Genomic DNA, 19,578 nt, shown 5'->3' with positions numbered 1-19,578 from the left:
TTTCTTGGAGATAACACATAACCTGCTGCTGAAACAATACTGAATTTTGCACTGTGCTTGAGGAAGAAATATTTCATGTATTTCTGGAGCTCTCTGCTTAAAGGACCACCGCTGAAAAGCTGGGAAAGTATTACTATAATTTGAAAAGGAAAACAAAATATTTTAGATTAAAAATTTTTATACATGATTAAAAACAATTTAAAACGCATGCACAAAAAGCATACTGAAAAAATTATATCAATATCAAAGAATATTAATATACATTACATATGAACAACTCTACTACTCATACAACTCAAATGTTCCCGGAAGGGATAAGATGATCAATTAAAAATGAGAGCACATCATTAGTTTAAATTTAACAAGTGTTCATAGATGTTGTAATTATCCTCAAACCAAATAGCAAACCCCATGAAATTCAGAACCATTGTTAAAACATGCACTTGAATTCTTTTAATCCAGTCCTATAGTGATATCAAGTTACCATCACAACATGATGATAACTCTATTTAACACTTAATTTTTCCAGATAACTGGCATAATTTTTAAATAGTTTTTTTTTTCTTTTTTTCTCTTGGGGCTTCTACCAAGATGAGATGGCCTGTCCAAGCATGACAGGTATATTCAGCCCAATAAGCTTTGAGCTTTTTCATGAACTTTTCACTTTGCATGAGAACTAAACATTCCCTGAACCAGAGCCCACTGAATTCAATGACAAGAATACTCATTAGAAATAAACAGCCTGAATAAGTGCAGAAGAGCAGAACTCCTGAGTGAGAATGTTACTGATGTTAAAAGTTGTCAAGTCAAAAATCTCTCACTTCCTCCATTGACTTCAGCAGGTTATATGTACAAAGAAGCAAAGTTTAGACTTCTGTCATGCCAAAACTTGTTAGATTGTAGATTAGCACCTCAGCTGTCTGACTGCATTCAATCTTAGCTTGTGCCAGTAGCCAAAAATTATAGTGATTTCACTGTGCAAACAGGGTTTATCATATTAGTGAAGTCAAATGCTCTCTTGCTGACTCTATGAAGAAACATATTAAATGTAAAATACTAGCTTTGGTGGAAATATGTAATTAATAAATCATCTTCAGAAGCACTCATATATTTGAATCTTAACATTTTTAACCACTTACTGCTTTTTTAGATTATTGTAGCACTGTTTACAATAGTAGAACATAAAAAAAAAAAGAAAAAAAAACAAGAAAACACAAGTATGTGGCAATACAACATTTATGTGAATATATGGAAGCTGTGATACAGCTGTACATAAGTGGAAACGGCATGAGAGTAGCAAGTACAAATTGAAACTTTATCAGTATTTATTATCAAATACGACACATTCAAAATACAGATGATCAAAATGGATCTCATTGTTCAAGAGGAAATGAAAGAGAAAAAACATCAAAGATGTAAAAAAACACTAGTCATCAAACCTCACCAGCTTTTGCTTTTTATTTTTGGGTTGGATTGTGTTGGATTAGAGAGCACAGATGCAAAAAGAAAACAAAAAAAAAAACAAGAGCCGAGATGCTTTTGCAAAGCCTCTCATGGGGTGAGATGATTCAGTTTAAGAAAATGGCTGACACAGGATTGCTGCAGCAGGTTTTCCCTAGACCCATACCATGTCCCTGAGTGCCACTCCCAAGAAATGGCAGCAAGTAGTTATCATCGTGTTGCTTCCACTGGGAGAAAGGAATCAAAAAGGAGAGTGCCAGGATTGATTTTGTGAGAAACTGAGCTACTGGGTGTTTTGAAACGCAGACCGCCGCACTCAGCTCGCACTGGAAGAGATGACAGAGACAGTGGCAGAGAGACCACAAACTGGTTGAGGCAGTTCCTTACAGCACCAAGAGCCAGAGCTAACAAACACAGGATACCAGCCATAAACAAATCCATCTTCATTTATGAGGTCTCTTCTCTCCCAGTAAGAGAAATGAAGAAGAGTAAAGATTTTGTTTAGGGGAAAAATAAAATTTTGTGTGTCAATGCTGGCATCTACTGCAATATCTGAACTTTGTTTATGACTGTTAGGACCGTGTATGATATATATGTAGACATAAAATTGCTATGAAAATCCAAAAACATTGAAGAAGAAAACAGGAATAGCATTTTATACTTCAACCTCACAATAATGACCTAGTGTCAATATTGGTGGAAGAGTGACTTTGAGTAAGGCTTTGTACAGCAGAGAGCTGTTCACTTGTGCTGAACAAATGCAGAAGATAGCAACTTTGAGAAGATTGGAGAAATGTCATTTCATTGCGACGACAGATTTAACGGTCTCTGCAGAAACTGCAAGTATTTAACCCAGAACTTGAGGCCAAAGATTTTTTCTAAATAACATTATTTTAAAGGATCATAATACTTAATAAAGTTTAGTTCTTCCTGAAAAAAAAAAACATGAATTTCAGGAAAATGTATGGATTAGAATTTTAGTCTAAAGATATTGAACAACTAATTAGATAAACAACTGCAGAGCTAACGAACATTTTGCTCTGGCATTCTGATGCAGAGCTGCATTTTCTGTTAACTCCTACTTATATTTTTCAGGGTACTAAGCACCTAGCCTAAAGGTCATTACTAATTTGAAAACTAATTAGTACATTTAAGATGGATTTGTACTGCTAAATAGATAAAACTCAGAGTGTCTTGGAACAAGCACAAGTTCTCTTAAACTCATGTGAAAGATTCTCCAGGGAACAGCTCTGATTATTTTACTTTCTGGCAGGAAATAAAACAGAGATTATTCCTCTAAGCAGCACTAACACAGACCACCTGCAGCAACTAAGGCTTGAAGCTCTTTGCAATTTCTGAACGTATAAGGAAAAGTTGTTATACATGAAGAATTTGGTGAATAAAAATACTTTTGCAGAATTCAGTTTTCTCTGTTTTCCTCCTACGATTACAGTAAAATCCTGTGTAACAGAACCTCTATTGCACTCTTGAATTTAAAAGCTTGTGATAAAAAAGCACAATAATCTCACATCTTCCAACTACATGAATTCCAATATGAAGCAAGAAAGATAAAATCTTTAAAGGTTCTTTGTACTACCATTATCAATCAAAACCATTTCAATGTCACATCAATTTCATGTGACTAGCTATAGGCCCCCTCTTTCATTTCAAGGTCATTATTAAATGTGCCAAGTTTTGATTTTTAGCAGGCCTTCAAAATCCATCTCTCATTTTTGCAAGTATATAGCAGAAACAAACCTCATTCTGTCATTTGAACAAATAAATCTCTACCAATTATGTTCCTAGAACTGAAACAATAACTTAGTATGGCTGTAAATACGCTCACCCTACTGCACAATAATTTGAATCTTAACATTCATTTTCTTTTCTTTTTTCAATACCATGGTATGTAACTAACCATGAATTGGAACCTGCCTTGCTGGACTGGTTTGAGAGTCTAGTGGCACTTTTCTTTCCCTTCTGCTCTTTGAAAATACGTTATCTCTAGTCAGTATCCATTTTCTTTCACTGGTGTGCTGGACCACTGCTTGTCTGATGGTAAGGGAAAAGCCTACAAAAAATCCACAAGCAATAAAACTATTTGTAAATATTGCTTTAAGCAAAACTCTTACAGACTGTAAACAGGATTTTAGTTAAAGAAAAGCATTAATTCCTATTTCACGTCTTTCTTCATAATTTGTTTTATGTTAGCCCAGTTCCTTTACCAGCCAAAGGTGGTACAGTGAATGCAGCCAGGGGAATAAAATGTCCACCTGTGTAGCACCATCCTCTTGGTGCTTCAAACATCCTTGATTTTGTTTATCATAATGAAAATCAACACTTCCAGACACGCATCACTCTTTACTTGCTTTCCAGCAGCTTCTCAAACTCCAGCTAACATCACTTATCAATGCACAGAGCCATGCCAACCTTCTCTATTTTGAGTTCTCCAGGATGACCCAAGCCAGCAGCAAGAGTAGTGACCTGCTTAAGGTCAGTGACATGGCAGGAAACCCAGCCCATGGTCTCCTGAACTCTCTGACATTTACCTGGCTCACCTGGGCACGTAGCCCAGCATCTCCTCCTGTTATGCTGATTCTCACTGATTACTCCTGGTGCACTTCAGAAACTTCAGGGGAGCACTTCAGCACTTTATATCCCCCAGGAATTTATTTTATCTTTGGTGATATCCTGACAAGCATTATTATTCTGTCTCAGTCCTGAGTAGGGATTGACTGGGAATGGCACACAGCTAGGAGACACAAAAAGACAGAAAGGAAAATTGCACATGGGCTGGGCTCGTGGATAACGTGGGTTTATTTACACATACAATGTGGGGGAAAATAAATAAATAAATAAATAAAATTCAAAAGTAGGAAATACACAGAACTAACACCTCTTAGTTTGGAACAGAACGTTTTAGGTGAGTAATATATGCACTGCTTTCTCTAAACTGCTCCTTCATCCAATTGCACAGTAAGCTTCATATAGTGGTAAGTAAAAGGGACTGCAGAGAGTTTCCATGGTACAAAACCCTAAGGGCATCCATGTAATAAGTGAAAACAGTGCTTCCGTTTGCTTAAATTCATGATTTATCTGCATGTATGAGATTGAATTATGACTTCTTTATTATATATTTTTGCTATCTCATGTCATTTATACTACCACAGTTTCTCCAGTAAAGAAAATCCAGTTTTCTTCCTCTTATGACCTATTTAATGCTTTTAATACCTGCCTCAGAAGCACTCCCCTTCATATTGTTTACTTGTAACATAAATAGAAAGGACTGAATTCCAAGTCCTTACATCTTGAAACAAGGGAAAAAGCGAAGATGGATCTCTATTTTTATCTGATCCCAAGTCTACCATGGGCCAAAATAAAGCCTGGGTTACTGAAGTTGGAAGACACTTTGCAGAGGAAGCCAATTTTGTCCTTCATCTTCAGCCTATCCCGTCAAAGGAAAAATAACCCTAGCCCTCTCCTATCACAACTTCTTAATTCCTTTTCATTCACACAGGAAATTAATTTACATGACATTAGGACAAATTACAGCAGGACAGAGCTTTTAATGTAAGACAATATCAGATCAGAAGATCGAAGTACACGTTCTTCCACAGGAGATTTCCTAGCAAAAATGCACGGATTTTACAGGTTAATGGCACTGACCTCTGTCATGACATACTAGGACATCACTGATATTTATTAGTACAGAATAGAAGATGTGACCTACTAAATCACCAGTCTCCAGGCTACTGCCTAAGTGGAGTTTTTGCCTAACGTTCCATAAAAAGAAAAAGCCCTGAAATTCAGTGGGAAGTATGAATTGAACACTGCATCTCAAGAGGAGCAATGCTAAATGACTTAGACATGTGATTATTTTTCCTTCCCATTATAAATGAAATTATATCAACTGAGAAGCTTGAGGCATGATGTCATTCCATAAAGCCCACTTAAACTTGAAAAATAATTAAATGATAGTGCATTCCTGCCACGGGCTCTCTTTGCTAGGGTAAATGACACCTAATGGAAAAGCTATTATCAGCTTATAGGAAAATACTTTCCTCTGTGTTATCTTGACTAGGTTGGTGTCTTTCTGACATGTGGAATACAGTGCTGTTTTTCAATGTTACACATGCTGAAGGTTCTTCTTTAGAGACAATGAAATGTTTTGTATTTAAGCAGCTCTAATCTGGTGGCACAATTAATACTGTAATCAAGCATTTTGCTAGGAGAAGGTACGGTATACATTTAGGCTGATACACACTTTAGGAACATACAACATGACTCAGAAGGTGAAATTATGTTCAGAGATAGAGAACCAACATCAGCAAACTCATCCAGATGCAGATTTTGACCGACAGCCTGTATCTTTTCCATGCACATCTATGGGCTGAAGCAGACCCTCTGCTGTTTGACTGCCTGCAATAATTAGGAGCCCATCAGGGACTGATCTGTTTCCCACTTCCCTAGGTTAGTGAGAAAATCTTGATAACAGTAGGCCAGAACTGCTTTTGTTAGACAAAAGCCTCTAAGTTGGAAAGCCTGGGAAAAAAAAAAAAAAAAAAAAAAGGAAAAAAAAATGAAGGAAAAAAACCTCACAATCAACTTTACGAATTTAGGAGAAAACAGTACATACAAAGACTAGTATATAATATGGGAATACCATTTTCAAAGAAGGAAGTACACAACATGCTTTTCTCACATTTCTATCACTTCTAGATCCAGTCTGGTAGGCAGATTATTGGACCTGGAATCACTATCTTACACTGAGGAACAAATGGAGAATACAGTTCTGAAATTCTGATAATGAAGATTTACCTTACTCACTCTGTGCCTTAAAAAGATTTTGTTCTGTGGGCTAATACAATAATCACAAGCAAATTATGGTCTCATCTCATTTCTTTGTCACTTCCACAGAAGCAAACAGTAACTTCAGTTGCCCCAAGAGTATTTATATAAATGCAACATAAAGGAAACCAATATGCGTGTGAGCAAACATTAGCTAGAATTACACTGGTTTTAGTGTTGCTAGGATTTGCCCACTCAATATAAGGAGTGATCATTAATCTACCATTAAAATATCTGTCAGCCACGGAAAAATTTTGGTTTGGGTTAGAAGGGACCTTAAAGATCATCTAGTTCCAACTCCCCTGCTGTAGGAAAAGTTGCCAGCCACTAGATGAGGCTGCTCAGGGCTCCATCCAACCTGGCCCTGAACACGTTCAGGGATAGGGCATCCACAACTTCTCTGGGCAGTCTGTTCCAGCATCTCACTACTCTGAGAAAAGAATTTACTCCTAACACCTAACCTACATCTTTCCTCTTCCAGTTTAAAACTGTTCCTCTCTTGTCCTGTCACTATCAGACCATCTAAAAAGTAGGTATCTCTCCTGTTTTTAAGTTTCCCTCAAGTACTGGAAGGCCACAGTGAGGTTCCCTCAGAGCCTTCTCCAGACTGAACAAGCCCAGCTCCCTCAACCTTTCTTCACAGGTGAGATGTTCCAGCCCTCTAATCTTTGACTCCTCTGGACCTGTTCCACCAGCTCCACATCTTTCTTGCACTGGCACCCCAGACCTGGACACAATACTCCAGATGAGGCATCATGAAGGCAGAGTAGAGGTGGACAGTCACCTCCCTCACCCTGCTGGCTGCCCCTAGTTCGATGCAGTTCAGGATACTGTTGACCTTCCAGGCTGCAAGTGCACGTTGCTAGATCACAGAAAGCTTTTTGTCTACCAGAACCCACAGTCCTTCACAGGGCTGCTCTTCATGAGTTCTTCTCCCAATGTGTACACACATCTAAGACTGTCTCAACCCATGAGCAACACCACATACTTGGCCTTGTTTAACTTCATTAGCTTCATGTGGTCCCATTGCTCAAGTATTTTCAGGTCCCTTTGGATCCTTTCCTTCTGTCATATCAACTGTGTCACTTAGCTTAGTGTCATCAGCAAACTTGCTGAAGAGGAGCTCAATCACACTGCCTGTGTCATTGATAAAGATGTTAAAGAACACCAATTAAAACAGAGACCCCCGAGGAACACCACTCATCACTGGTCTCCACATGGATATAGTGCCATTAACAACAACCCTCTGGCTACAGTCATCCAAACAATTCCTTATCCACTGAACGGTCCGCCCTTCAAATCCATACTTTTCCAATTTAGAGATAAGGACGTCATGTGGGACACGACAAAAGTCCAAGTAAATAACATCAATTATTCTTTCCTTGTTGAGAGACACCATCAATCCATTGTAGAAGGCCACAAAATTGCTCAGGCACCACCTGCCCATAGTGAAGCCATGCCAACTGTCTCAGATAACCTCTTCATCTTGAATGTGCCTTACCAGAGCTTCTAGAAGACCTGATCCATGGTTTTTCCAGGCACAGAGGTGAGGCTTACCAATCTGTACTTCCCCAGGTTTTCCTTCCTGCTCTTCTAAAGATGGATGTGATATTTCCCTTTCTCCAGTCACCAGGGACTTCACCTGACAGCCATGATGTTTCAAAACTGATGGAGAGCGACTTAGCAACTGCATCAGTCATTTCCATTAAGACCCTGGGACGCATGTCATCAGGCCATTAGAATCTAGACTGATATCCAATGAAAAATAACACTAATACACACTCAAAAAAGTTGTGAGTTCAAATCATGTGTAATGATACAAATAATTTTGTATGTCAAATGATACACAAATTTCTTGTTTTCTTTTAGTTCCATTTGCATCAATGTCATACACATGGCACAGCCAGCATTCATATAATGGAAGTCGAGGTGGACAAAACAACACTGTTAATACAGTGGCATTCAGTTTCATTTGTTCTTGTCCTGTACTATTCAATATGATGACACTGTAAATTTCTAATTTATTTGCTTCATATTGATTCATTATTAAGAATTGCATTTCTTCCTATGGCATTTTATCAATCACTATTACTGGCTGTTAAATTTCACATTAAAGTTTTACCCACTGTATAAAGTAAAAATCACATTACTTGTCAACCTTTTGAACTCATCTCAAAATTAGCAGATTTGATTCATCCTAGCCTTCAGAAAATAAATAGCTTGCAATACACAACAACCAGGAAATGCATAATAAAATAATCTGTTCCAGTTGACTTGCTTAAATACAAGAGGGTAATTTAACTCACTCAGCAGAATTATTTTTACTTGTTTTGCTTCCTTTTCAGAAGAGTCTTTATTGTATGAAGGACAGTTTAACCAAGTATGACAACAGCAAACAGCAAGATGTACAAATGTGCCTGGTAACAGAGGCCATATGACCTTACTGTTTGTCATAGCAAACAGACCACCTATTTGTCACTAGTGCACACAAAACACTTCAATAATGTAAGTAAAAGGATGTTCTTCCCTCACAACTGCGCTTTGTAACTTTAAAAGACCATCAATAGCAAAACATAGTATTAAATACAACACGTAAAAATTCAGCCTCCAGTTTCACTTCACACAACCCTAGAAGATGAACGCGTACATAAAATGCTTTACATTTTAAACTTAAAAACAACCTCACCTTTAACATTCTTTCCAAATCCCATAGAAGCGGGAACTGCACTGTCTGCTTGTATTTTGCTATTTGTTTTCTCTTTCATGACTTCATCATCACTTGAAACATCATCAGAGTTCAATTTCTTTTTCTTTTTCTTTTTTTTATGTCGAGGAGGAAGCTTTTTTGGAAAGGTAAACATTGGAAATATCACAAGGAGCATTGCAATGGCACAAAGGAGAAATCCACTCCACCTAATGCCAGAAGATAAGAACAGAAATGAAAGGCAATACATTACATGAAATAAATACATCTAATTGATATAAGGCTGTATTAGCTGGAAGGACATCTTTGCAAAATACACAACACCAAAATTAGAGTAAATTAATGGAGTGGAGAGGATATTTCAATGGGTTAAAAAACCCTAATAGAAAGTCTTTTCTGTTGGCTTTTCTACTGATAAAGATATTTATCCAGCAATCACCAAGTAGATAATGAAACAGGGTCAGCTTTGAATTCCTGTAAGTTTTTACTTCTGATAATTATTCAGTACTAAATCCTGAGAAGGAGATGTTCACTTTTACTTTGCCTTTCTTGGACAATTTGCAGTAAAGCAATACAGTATTCCTCCAGAGAACATGAAAATTTATCTTTGGCATTAACCATGATATAACATCCAAATGGACATATCAGAGCTAAATCTGTTCTGCCTTCCAGTGCCTACTTTTCACTGCACTGACTGTTCAACCCTCTCTCTTCACAATGAAAAGCTCCCTATGTTTGGTTGTACACAAGTGATGTGCTACAGTTCAAGTCAATGCTTACGCCTAAAAGTTTGTTGTGGCTCTTTTCTGTTATCATGACTGGAAATATCCCTTCACCAGAAAAAAAAAAAAAAAAAAAAAAAACCTTCTCTCCTGTTATACAAGAATGGAATACAATTGATCCTGCAAAGACTGACTCACACTGAATGACTTCAGCCTATGGGTAAAGGATGTGGGGGCAGTGCACAAGGTGCCAGCAACATGCCATTTGGACAGTATACATACAGTTACCCTCCCTGAGGCCATGGAGCTTCAGTAACTTTACCTCAGGAACACAGATGTACAAAAGGGCCATACTAGAAAGTAGGCTACAGTTAAACTTCTGCAGTCAGAACACTGACAGTGAAATATAAGGCAATATAGTTTCTCCTCCACATTCATGTTGCAATAAAAGACAGCAGGGATACACATCTAAACTCACATAGATCATGCTTCCATAAAGTAAGATGACCTGAGAAGTCATCCCCAGAGCTTTTCCAGTGTACTGAAAGTGTGATTCTCATTAGACACTAATCTAATCTGCACTAGTGCCTAGAAGATTCATTGAAGTCAGCCACCTTACCCGAACATCCAAGCTCAGAAACAGAAGTCTGAAGCAATTTGCTTTCAGATCACAGTGAGTAGGACAAATTTTATGTTTTTTGTACACTTAAGAAGGGAAGCTACTCCGGGAAGCTAATAATTAATTATTTGTGCAAATGTTAAACATTTAGAAATCCAGAGTAGACAGGATTACTTTCACAACAGTGTTTGGCATCACTTTTGCAATGCAAAAATATTGCAAACTGTATCATTAAATTCATAAGCAGGTGTAATGGCTATGGGAAGGTAAACACCAAACAAACTTTCACATTTTTGTTAGAAAGATTGGGCAGGGAGCTCTTCTGAGGCAAATCTAAGTTACTGAAAGTTTTCACTAGTTTTGACATCACATAAAATTTCTCTATTCACTCATTTTAGCTAACAGAATACGTGGACTAGAAACCGGACTTCCGGGAGGATCAATCAGCACTACTATCAGACAGGGAATATACATCGGTAGACTGTATAAAAATGTAATAAAATCCCTTTCAGGATCTCAAAGGAAGAAGCTGCAAAGCACTGATCAAAGAAACAATCTATGGCACTAATATGCAGAAATTTGAAGCCACCCACTCAGCAGGAAATAGCAAAGGAGACAAGGCCTTGTGATGTAGCATGAGATGAAATTCAAATCCAAAGAGATTTGAATGTATGGAAGAGTTCCAAGTGCTGGAGAGGTCACAAACACAGCACTGTATGTAATTATATGCACTGTCTACATTTCACATGTTCCTGGAGAAGTAGCAAAGAACTGGAAAACAGACAAAAAGAGTATATCAAAAATAATAAAGACACCTACAATGGAACGAGAGCGGTCAGAATATGATCTATATATTAATTAAAAAGCCCTTGATTTCCTGTGTTCTAAAGTAAAAAGAAATATGCAGTGGAGTATCTCAGAGACATCTGCAGAAGTCCAAAGACCTCAGATAAAAGCAATTAAAACTCAGGAAGGACCAGACAATGCTGGAGGAATTTCTTTAAACTTTTTGCGTGGAATAATGATGAAAGACAATATGAGAAGTTCCAAGTATTAAACAGACTCAGAACTAGGCAAACACTTAGAAAACTGTCAGCAAAAGAAAAGTTGATTCAAAGCACTTGACAGACCGCCAAGGGCTACTCCACAACTAAGGAGATCCCCATACAGCACATTAGCAGTTTTTAAAGACAACATGACAGTTGATTTCTAACAGATGTCCACAGTTACCATACTTGAATAAAAAGCAGTTTTCAACATTTGATGGGATGACAAAGACAGCTGGTCTGTAATTAAGTCCAGAGGACCTACAAAAACCCAGGTGTGCAAACCCAAACTGTGCAAAACAAGGAAGAAGCACTCAAAAGCAGCACTTACTTAATCAGGTCTGACATGAGATAAACTAAGTTACTCACCCAGAATACATGCAAAATACCTCTTAGAAAGGAAGAGCTTAGGTAAAAAATAGATCTTGGCTGCTTTAAATAGCTATTTAACCAATAGCTGCTTTACTTACTATCTTGTCTGCAATGATAACCTCCTTAATAGTGGAATTTTTCCACTGGTCCCTGTGATAAGTAGAGTGAGAAACCTTACATCTATAATAAAGAAAAGATGAAAATCAAAGACATTAATTCACTTCAAAGAAGACAAGGCTGAGAAATCTCAAATATGACTGCCCATTACCTTATCTCAATTGCACCATATTTTTGAAAAGCACATCAGCTCTCTGAAGTAAGCACTAGACTACTCTTACATTTCAAATTGTTAGATTACATAAATAAAAATAAACTTGGCTACACAGCACTTCCCTGCAAGGAGAAAATGTCACGGTCCCAGAAAATAGATTTCAATGGAATGAAAGTCAACACTTCCAGAGCACTCTGCAACCAGGCAATCACTAAGTAGCAAGGGACAAAGGACCAGCAGGCACACCATTACAGCCACAATTTTAATGGGTAGATAAAGCTTTCAAATAAATAAATAAATAAGAAGCACAGATGCTCTGAACACCACTGAACTATCATCAGAAGCCACCACAGGTCATGAAACTTAATTAGCAAGAGATGTGATAGCAAGCGACACTCATAAGAAAGTTTAGAGAGAAAAAAATGTAGAGCCAAAACCAAAAGAATAATATTTGAACACCCTTCAGCAATAGCCAATCCACAGATTTAATGAACATGAGGGGAAAAGGGAACTTTGGATGACTTTTCTGTGGCAGCTAGAACACAACTATGACAGCTGATTTCCTGCCCTTCCTTCAGTCCTATTTGTGTCTACTTCTACAGACACATAACATCTCCCAAATGCACAAACAGGACTCTCTCTCTCAGAAGCTCCGGCACAGCAGATGCTCTCAAAGCCTGAGCACAGAACAACCTGTATGAAGTGACCTCTCACTACTTCTGCTCAGTGGCTACAACCACTCTTGTAGGACACCAGGGACCCTTGTAGTCACTCTTCAAAGAGAGGGAAGCTGAACTTGTAATCCATGAGCAAGACAGGCATTTTTCTGGCTGATCTCTCTTATAAACTCAGCTACAAAACCACCTGTAAACCAACAACAGTAGCAGTCCATCTGCTGCAGCACAGAGGTTGGTGCAAACGGTTTGAGAAGTGGCTAACTGGTATCCTTAGAAGCTCGTGAAGCATAAGAATTTTAATAAAAATGTATAACATTTTGCTCTGGTTTAATATATTTTATTCAAAATTAGACAGAGTGCTTTCTTAACACTGCAGTACATCACATCACAGATCTTTTCTGTGAGATATAAATGAGAGCACAGAGCTGTTAACCCCATGGTCAGGTTAAATGAGCACTCAGGTTTCTTTGTCTCTCACTGAAAATCATCTGAAAATCATCCAAACAGTCTCGTGCATCAGTGCTCTTAGCTTGGGCTAAGTTAGGCAAATAAAGCAGTGAAAAATCTTCAAAGGTCTAGGAACATTCGAAAGAATTAATTTTTCACATCAAATTGCGAAGATTGATCACTGTAGGTTAAACAGATGCAGATACGGTCTTACTGAAATGTCATCACGATAAGTACTTATCCAGTGCACCAGAAATGAAACTATATACCATACCAGGGTCAAGAATCAGAAAAAACTTATGAAAGACATGCTGGAAAGCCAAAGAAGGGATGCAATCCAGTTTCTATCAGGAAGGACTCAACCCTGGACAGCAGTGATCTTGATGGTGTCCTAAACATAGCAGCATCCTGTCCTGCCATTTCTGTTCTGAGTGCTGTCAGTCAACACTCACAGTGTCAGTCAGAGCAGCTCCTGGCACAGATAAAGCAGGAGGTTTTCCATTAAATGCACCCCTGTGTGTCTACAGCAAGCATTTCCTCTCTGTCAGAAGCTAGCATGCAATAATCAATGGATTATTATCTCCTTGATTACTTTTTGTAGACCTAAATAAGCCCTCAAGGGACACAGTTTCCCACCCTGCTTTGATTCCCTACTGGCAAGAGAAGTTCTGAAAAATGCTTGACCCTTACCAGTTTCCAATGAATCGGGGATCACTCTGGTCAATATAAACAGTTGTCCTAGGATCAACATAGAAACCAATGAGAAGTCCTCCCAGTAAGTAGCCAGCTGCAGGACCAAGTGCTCCCATGACATACATGATGGCTGAGGAAATAAAAGATGGAAGTTGTAAATCAGTAAAAAGAACACTTTGTTAGTTATTTGCATGTAAATTAGGGATCTAAAAGTAAAAGATGTCTCAACAAGCAGAAAATTCTGTACCCAGAATTTCCTTCAGCGAAACAACAACAACAACAAAAAATCTTCAAAGACTGCAGCTTCTGCATAAAGCAAAGCATCAATAAGAAAATTACTGTTTTCCGCACATTTTCAGACAAATTACAGATGGAAGCATACACTATTTTGGCATTTTGGACAGGAAGCATATATGATTTTGACAACATTTTTCATATTTGGTAACATTTTCTTTGAATAAAAACAGTATTTGAAACATAAAATATAATTAACAGTAAGCAAACAAAAAAGCAGAGGATTAAACTTACATAAAGCAACAAATTACAAAGTACAACATTCCAATATAGTTACCATCAGACTAATACTGGATTTAAAAGAACCAAAGTTTAGACATCAAATATTCCAGTTTTTGGAGACTAACAGAATGACATTATCACGTATGCAGCTACGGACTTGTCCCTGCTGTAAACACTGACAGCAACAAACACCATATTTCCACAGGACTTCTTCCTTGTTCAGCAGATTTAACATTTTAATGTTATTCTTAGGGAAACTTCCTAATTTAAAAAGCTAGTTAAATGAAAAAAAATTCTCACAGGCAACAATGCAGACACTTATTTTACAACACCTTCACCACCTTGATGCTGGATGACAGCAAAATCTTTATCACTTGAAATAACAGAGTGGGCTCCTGCCTGCGATGCCTTCTATAACATAGTCTTTGCAAAGAGCCTCCAGTCCTCATCCTTCAAACACCCACACCAGGCCATTTCTGAGAAAGCATCACAGCTTCCACTTGCTTCCATGCCTGTGCTGTCAGGAGCAAGAAGGAGTCAGAGGCAGGAATAGACTACAAATGTGTTTCATGTTGGTGTTTGGCTGAGCCCCAACTGGAGCTGGGACCCAGGAAACCTTTCTGCGTCTCTCTGAAGGTAGAGCTGTGAGACAACAGAACATCTGTTGTTTACTGACAAGAACAGAGCGCTGAAATTTAGAAACCCTGCTTGCAATTCCAGTTTTTGAATGGTGGATAATTTGAAGTCTGTCAGTTGTCTTGCCCTTAAACCCTGTCAATATCACTTCCCCCCCTTCCTACTTCTGCAAATCCCGAGTCAGCTTTTGAACTAATCCAAGGTCAGTTATCATGACCTTAAAATGCAGCACTTTTTACAAGATCCGTATATTCTTGACTAAACCGTCATGACCTTAGGTGTTTCTCAAAGACCTTTCTCCTATTCTCCATCTGTGGTCCAATTTTTGAGTGGTCCTGTGTGGAGTCCCACGCATGAACACAAGAAAGACACAACAGGTTGTAAGGGCTGATCTTTGCTGCACACTTGCCTGCCTGGTACCACAAAAACCCAAGCTCCAGTGGTGCAGCAACACTTCTCAGGTGCAGCAGTCTCACTACACAGCACATCAGAAGAGATCTGGTAATCTAATTATCTATAAACATATCTTCATTCCAAAATCACCTCCACATGGTTTCGGCAGAGCAGTCAGCCACCCTGGTAAACCCTGTCTTGTTTGGTCCCACCTTCTATCAGACAATCACAGTCCTGGGGCTGCAGCCACTGAGGAGATATAGCAGCCCACCTTCCTGTGGCAGCACTTAAAGCAAATTATCTCTCATTGACAAAATAAATGAAATCGCTAAATCTGCCTGATTAGACCAAAATACCTCATACTTTTCATCTCGTGTTTTGAAAGAAGAGAAAGATGAGAACAGTATCACAAGTAAAAACGGTCTGTTTATCAAAGACCTATACTGCAGGAAAAAAAATGTCATAGAAGCTTCCACAAATGTAAACTGCCTACACAAAAAATACTTTTCAGACTACAAATTTATACTGCTTTTATGTTCCTCCTTCTAAAACACATTTTTAATTTTTATGAAGCTGTAATTTGAAATAATTAGACTTCTCTGAAGTCCCTTTTGCCTAATGGTTTCCAGAACTGTGTACACTATTCAAATTTATTCCAGCCATGTTCCCTTCTGTCTTGACTGCAAACAATTCTTTGCATGTGTAAAATGCTCCATCACACATTATAACACTGCTACTTAGTGGTAAGTGGTTAGATAAACTCCACAGTAAGTGTTACTTGTAAAATTCACATAATAAGGAGAGGGAAAAAAACAACCATCGTAATAAATTATGTTCAATGAATACTTTCTTAGAAAATTGATTCAGAGTACAGTAAACTCATGTCTCTAAAAAGTTTACAGAGAGAAAACTCAAAGGGAGTAAAAGAGTGACCTAATCCATCCATTTCAGCATTCAGAAAAAATAATTAGTCTGTATTTATTCAGCTTCAAGTCCACCACTGAAACAGGGAAAATGCAGTAGCTGCTTGGGCTCAGCAGTACTACTCAGCACTCATGCTATGTACACCTGGTATCTTCAGAGGCTGTTCTTACAAGTAGAAATACTGTGCACTAAGGACAAAAATAACAGTGTACGCTGTGTTCCAGTACAGGATGCGATGCTGACAACCAGTTCAGAACTTTCTTCTAATTATTATTTGCTGTTTAGGTTTCAAGATATATTTATTTTTTATCCAGCTTACCGATAACATGCAACATTCTGAATCTTTCAAAAAACAGGGATACCCCACATGTCTGGTTCAGGGCATAAAGAAAACCATAAGCACATGAATTCCACAACTGCACACTTAAGTATATTCTTCAGTACCAACCAATGGTCACTATCAAAGATCAGATACCAGGTGCAGTAAAGCGAAAAACATTTTTTAACAAGGGAACATGTGCTGCTGAGCCAGCCCACACACTAGCTGTACATAAGGACACCTTGGATGCACCTCTTTACCTATGAGTTATAACCTTCACAGGTTCTTATATTTGCAAGTTATCTTCAAATGTCCTCAGTCGTAAAAGAACTATTCTATAAAGTAGCAGTGATACTTCCATGTAATAAAATAGAAATCATATGTATGTTATATGCTAACAGTTCTGTTTCAAAGAGCAAGTAATCTCAGAAGATAAAATGGCAACACTATTGTTAATACAGACATTTGGGCAACAACAGCCATCTAATTCTCTACTGGCTGATTTTCAATGAAGTGAAAAATTGTATCTTGCAGAGTTACTGCATTAGCCATCTCCACACTCAATGCTGGCAAGTCACTAAGCATGGAATGTGGGTGACAAAGCATTAGCAGGGCACCCACCCTCAGCTGGAATACAGCCATTTGAGAACTGCATATGAGATTCAACACAACCAGCTGGGCCTTGCAGGTTTTTCCCAGAAGCCTGTCAAAGCTTGCTGCTGCTGTGATGTACGGTCTTCTGTCTTCAAACAAAAGCACTGGTTAGTCTACTGAAATTACACTGTATTTGGAAAGATAATTTCAAAGACCAAAGATCTTCTGTGTTTTTTTAACTCTCCTTTTTCTCTCAAGAACTCAACATTGTAGGGAGGAGATCACATCAGCAATCAGAACTTATTCTCTGGGTAAAGCCTCTCTTCGGTCTGATCAGGGACAGACTTTCCCAGCCCTCTCAAACCTGGTATTTCAGATCATAGTTTAGCTCCTAGTTCAGACTCACTTAGTTAAATGCTTATTTGCTCCTGTGACACCCAGCCACGGATACTTCAATTCCTTTGAGGTTGTTTTTTTTTTTTTTCCTCTTCTTTTACATGTGGACATCCTCTGCCTGAGTATACCATTGGCACAGCATGTTATCTAGGGTGCAACACCATATTACCAAGTCTAGGTGTACAGATTCCATTTACAGCTGGCTACGTCTAGCTATACTTAGCCACAAATGTCTATCACAACTATGACTCTAGATGAGAGAAAAAGGGAATCAAAGCAACAGTATTTTAATTATACATGGAATTTATCTACAAAAGAGGATTAAGCAATATCATTTTTCTCCACTGAAAAGTTTACCCTAGGACATGCTCCAATGAATACTTCCATTTTGATAAAAACAAAAATATTGTCTACCACTTCTGATCATAGGACTTTCCTCTTCTAGAGGAGAGGAATAACCCCTACAATTCCGTGATTCTGTGAATCTATATAGACCCTACTGCAGCAAAGCCTCTGTGATTAAAGTAAAATGGACTGAATCCCCTATGTGTCTAAAAACCCCAGTGTTCACAGTATATACATAAAATAACATGGTTACCAAGGGGACTTTTTCAGTCTACTCACACAACAAAGACATACTTAAGCAAAGGTCATAAAAATACTTGGAATGTCCCTTTCCTCCTATAATTGCACTAGTGACAACCAACCTCTATGCGTTTTGAGTATGGGGGTGCATAGCCCTATGGCATCCTAAAATGCACACCATGTTACCCCTTCAACTGTGCCCTTCAATGCCAGTAATGCTAGCGCCAATAAAAGTAGCAATCATCATGTTCTGCCTAAATTAACAGAAAGTGGCACATCGGTGGCCTACACCAGGCCATCTGGCTTCTGGGTTTTAGACGAGTTATACTGGTTTAAAAAGTCAAAACAAAGCAATATATTGCTCAGTCCCCTGCCCATCCTCTGTATGCACACACATGTCACCACACAAAATTTAGCACTGGATGGAGAGAAACATTTCTGAAAGACCTCATTGTTACAGTCTTGGCAGCACACCACCACAGTACAACCGTTCACTTCATACATGTGTAAGGCAAGCAGAATTTGATATTTATTCTACTTTCAATTAAAGTTTAGAATTTGAGAAATACTGCAAAATAATACAGTGCTCATTCTGGAGGGATCTTTTTGGTTTGCTTGCTTTTTTTTTTTTTTCATATGCCTTTCCCCCCTCCCCCCCCCCCAGGACAGTAATGCAATTTTGGTAGATATTGCAGGTTACCTTTTTAGTGAGATATAATCTTTTTTTTACCTGTAGATTTCAAATTTTTACTCCAAAAGATTAACTGCCACCATAAAATGAAACTGTAGATTGAAAAACATAGATACAAAGGATAAAATGAATCACCTACAGTTATGTAGCAGAGTAGAAAGGCCATAAGTATTATTTACTTCCCCAAAGCAATAACTGTCCTGCCTGCTGAATAGAATCCATCCTGAAAGAACAGCAAGAGGAGAATAAAAATGACTCAAAAAGAAAGCACTTGTGAATTCCTAAGGAAAGACACGTGCTTATAGACTACCTGTTTGCAAGCTGAGGAATGAGCTTTAATAGAAATGACAAGATGAACTTTATATGAATTAATTGTCAATATGCTGGGAGGTTCAGAGAGCTGAATATATACATATGTATGTACGGATAGATAGATAGATAGTCAGATATGTAGTTCCATATCTGGGAACTACAAGGGGATATCTGTTCCAGTCCAGTATTTTGGTAATGGCCTTAAGTTGTACCAGGAGAGGTTCAGACTGGGTAATAGGAAAAATTCCTTGGAATGAATGGTGAGTCACTGGAACAGAGTGCCCAAGGAAGTGATGAAGTCACTGTCCCTGAGGTGTTCAAGAAACATATAGATGTGGCACTGAGGGACATG

General features: G+C 38.2%; 1 protein-coding gene across 1 annotated transcript in view; it reads right to left on the bottom strand.

Annotated features, from left to right (window-relative positions):
• The window catches only part of SLCO5A1 (solute carrier organic anion transporter family member 5A1), a 66,067-nt gene that overhangs the window by 24,194 nt on the left and 22,295 nt on the right, over positions 1-19,578 (bottom strand). The window contains exons 2-3 of the mRNA XM_065751832.1: positions 13,858-13,990; positions 8,996-9,222 (exon numbers count right to left, since the gene is read on the bottom strand). Coding sequence (XP_065607904.1) covers positions 8,996-9,222; positions 13,858-13,990 — 360 coding nt within the window. The remainder of the gene's footprint in view (positions 1-8,995; positions 9,223-13,857; positions 13,991-19,578) is intronic.

This window comes from Cyrtonyx montezumae, unplaced genomic scaffold, assembly GCF_038088225.1.
Source record: "Cyrtonyx montezumae isolate F1298 unplaced genomic scaffold, pur_monq_1.0 scaffold_8, whole genome shotgun sequence".
Taxonomy (NCBI): domain Eukaryota; kingdom Metazoa; phylum Chordata; class Aves; order Galliformes; family Odontophoridae; genus Cyrtonyx; species Cyrtonyx montezumae.
This window is presented reverse-complemented; position numbering and strand designations above follow the sequence as displayed.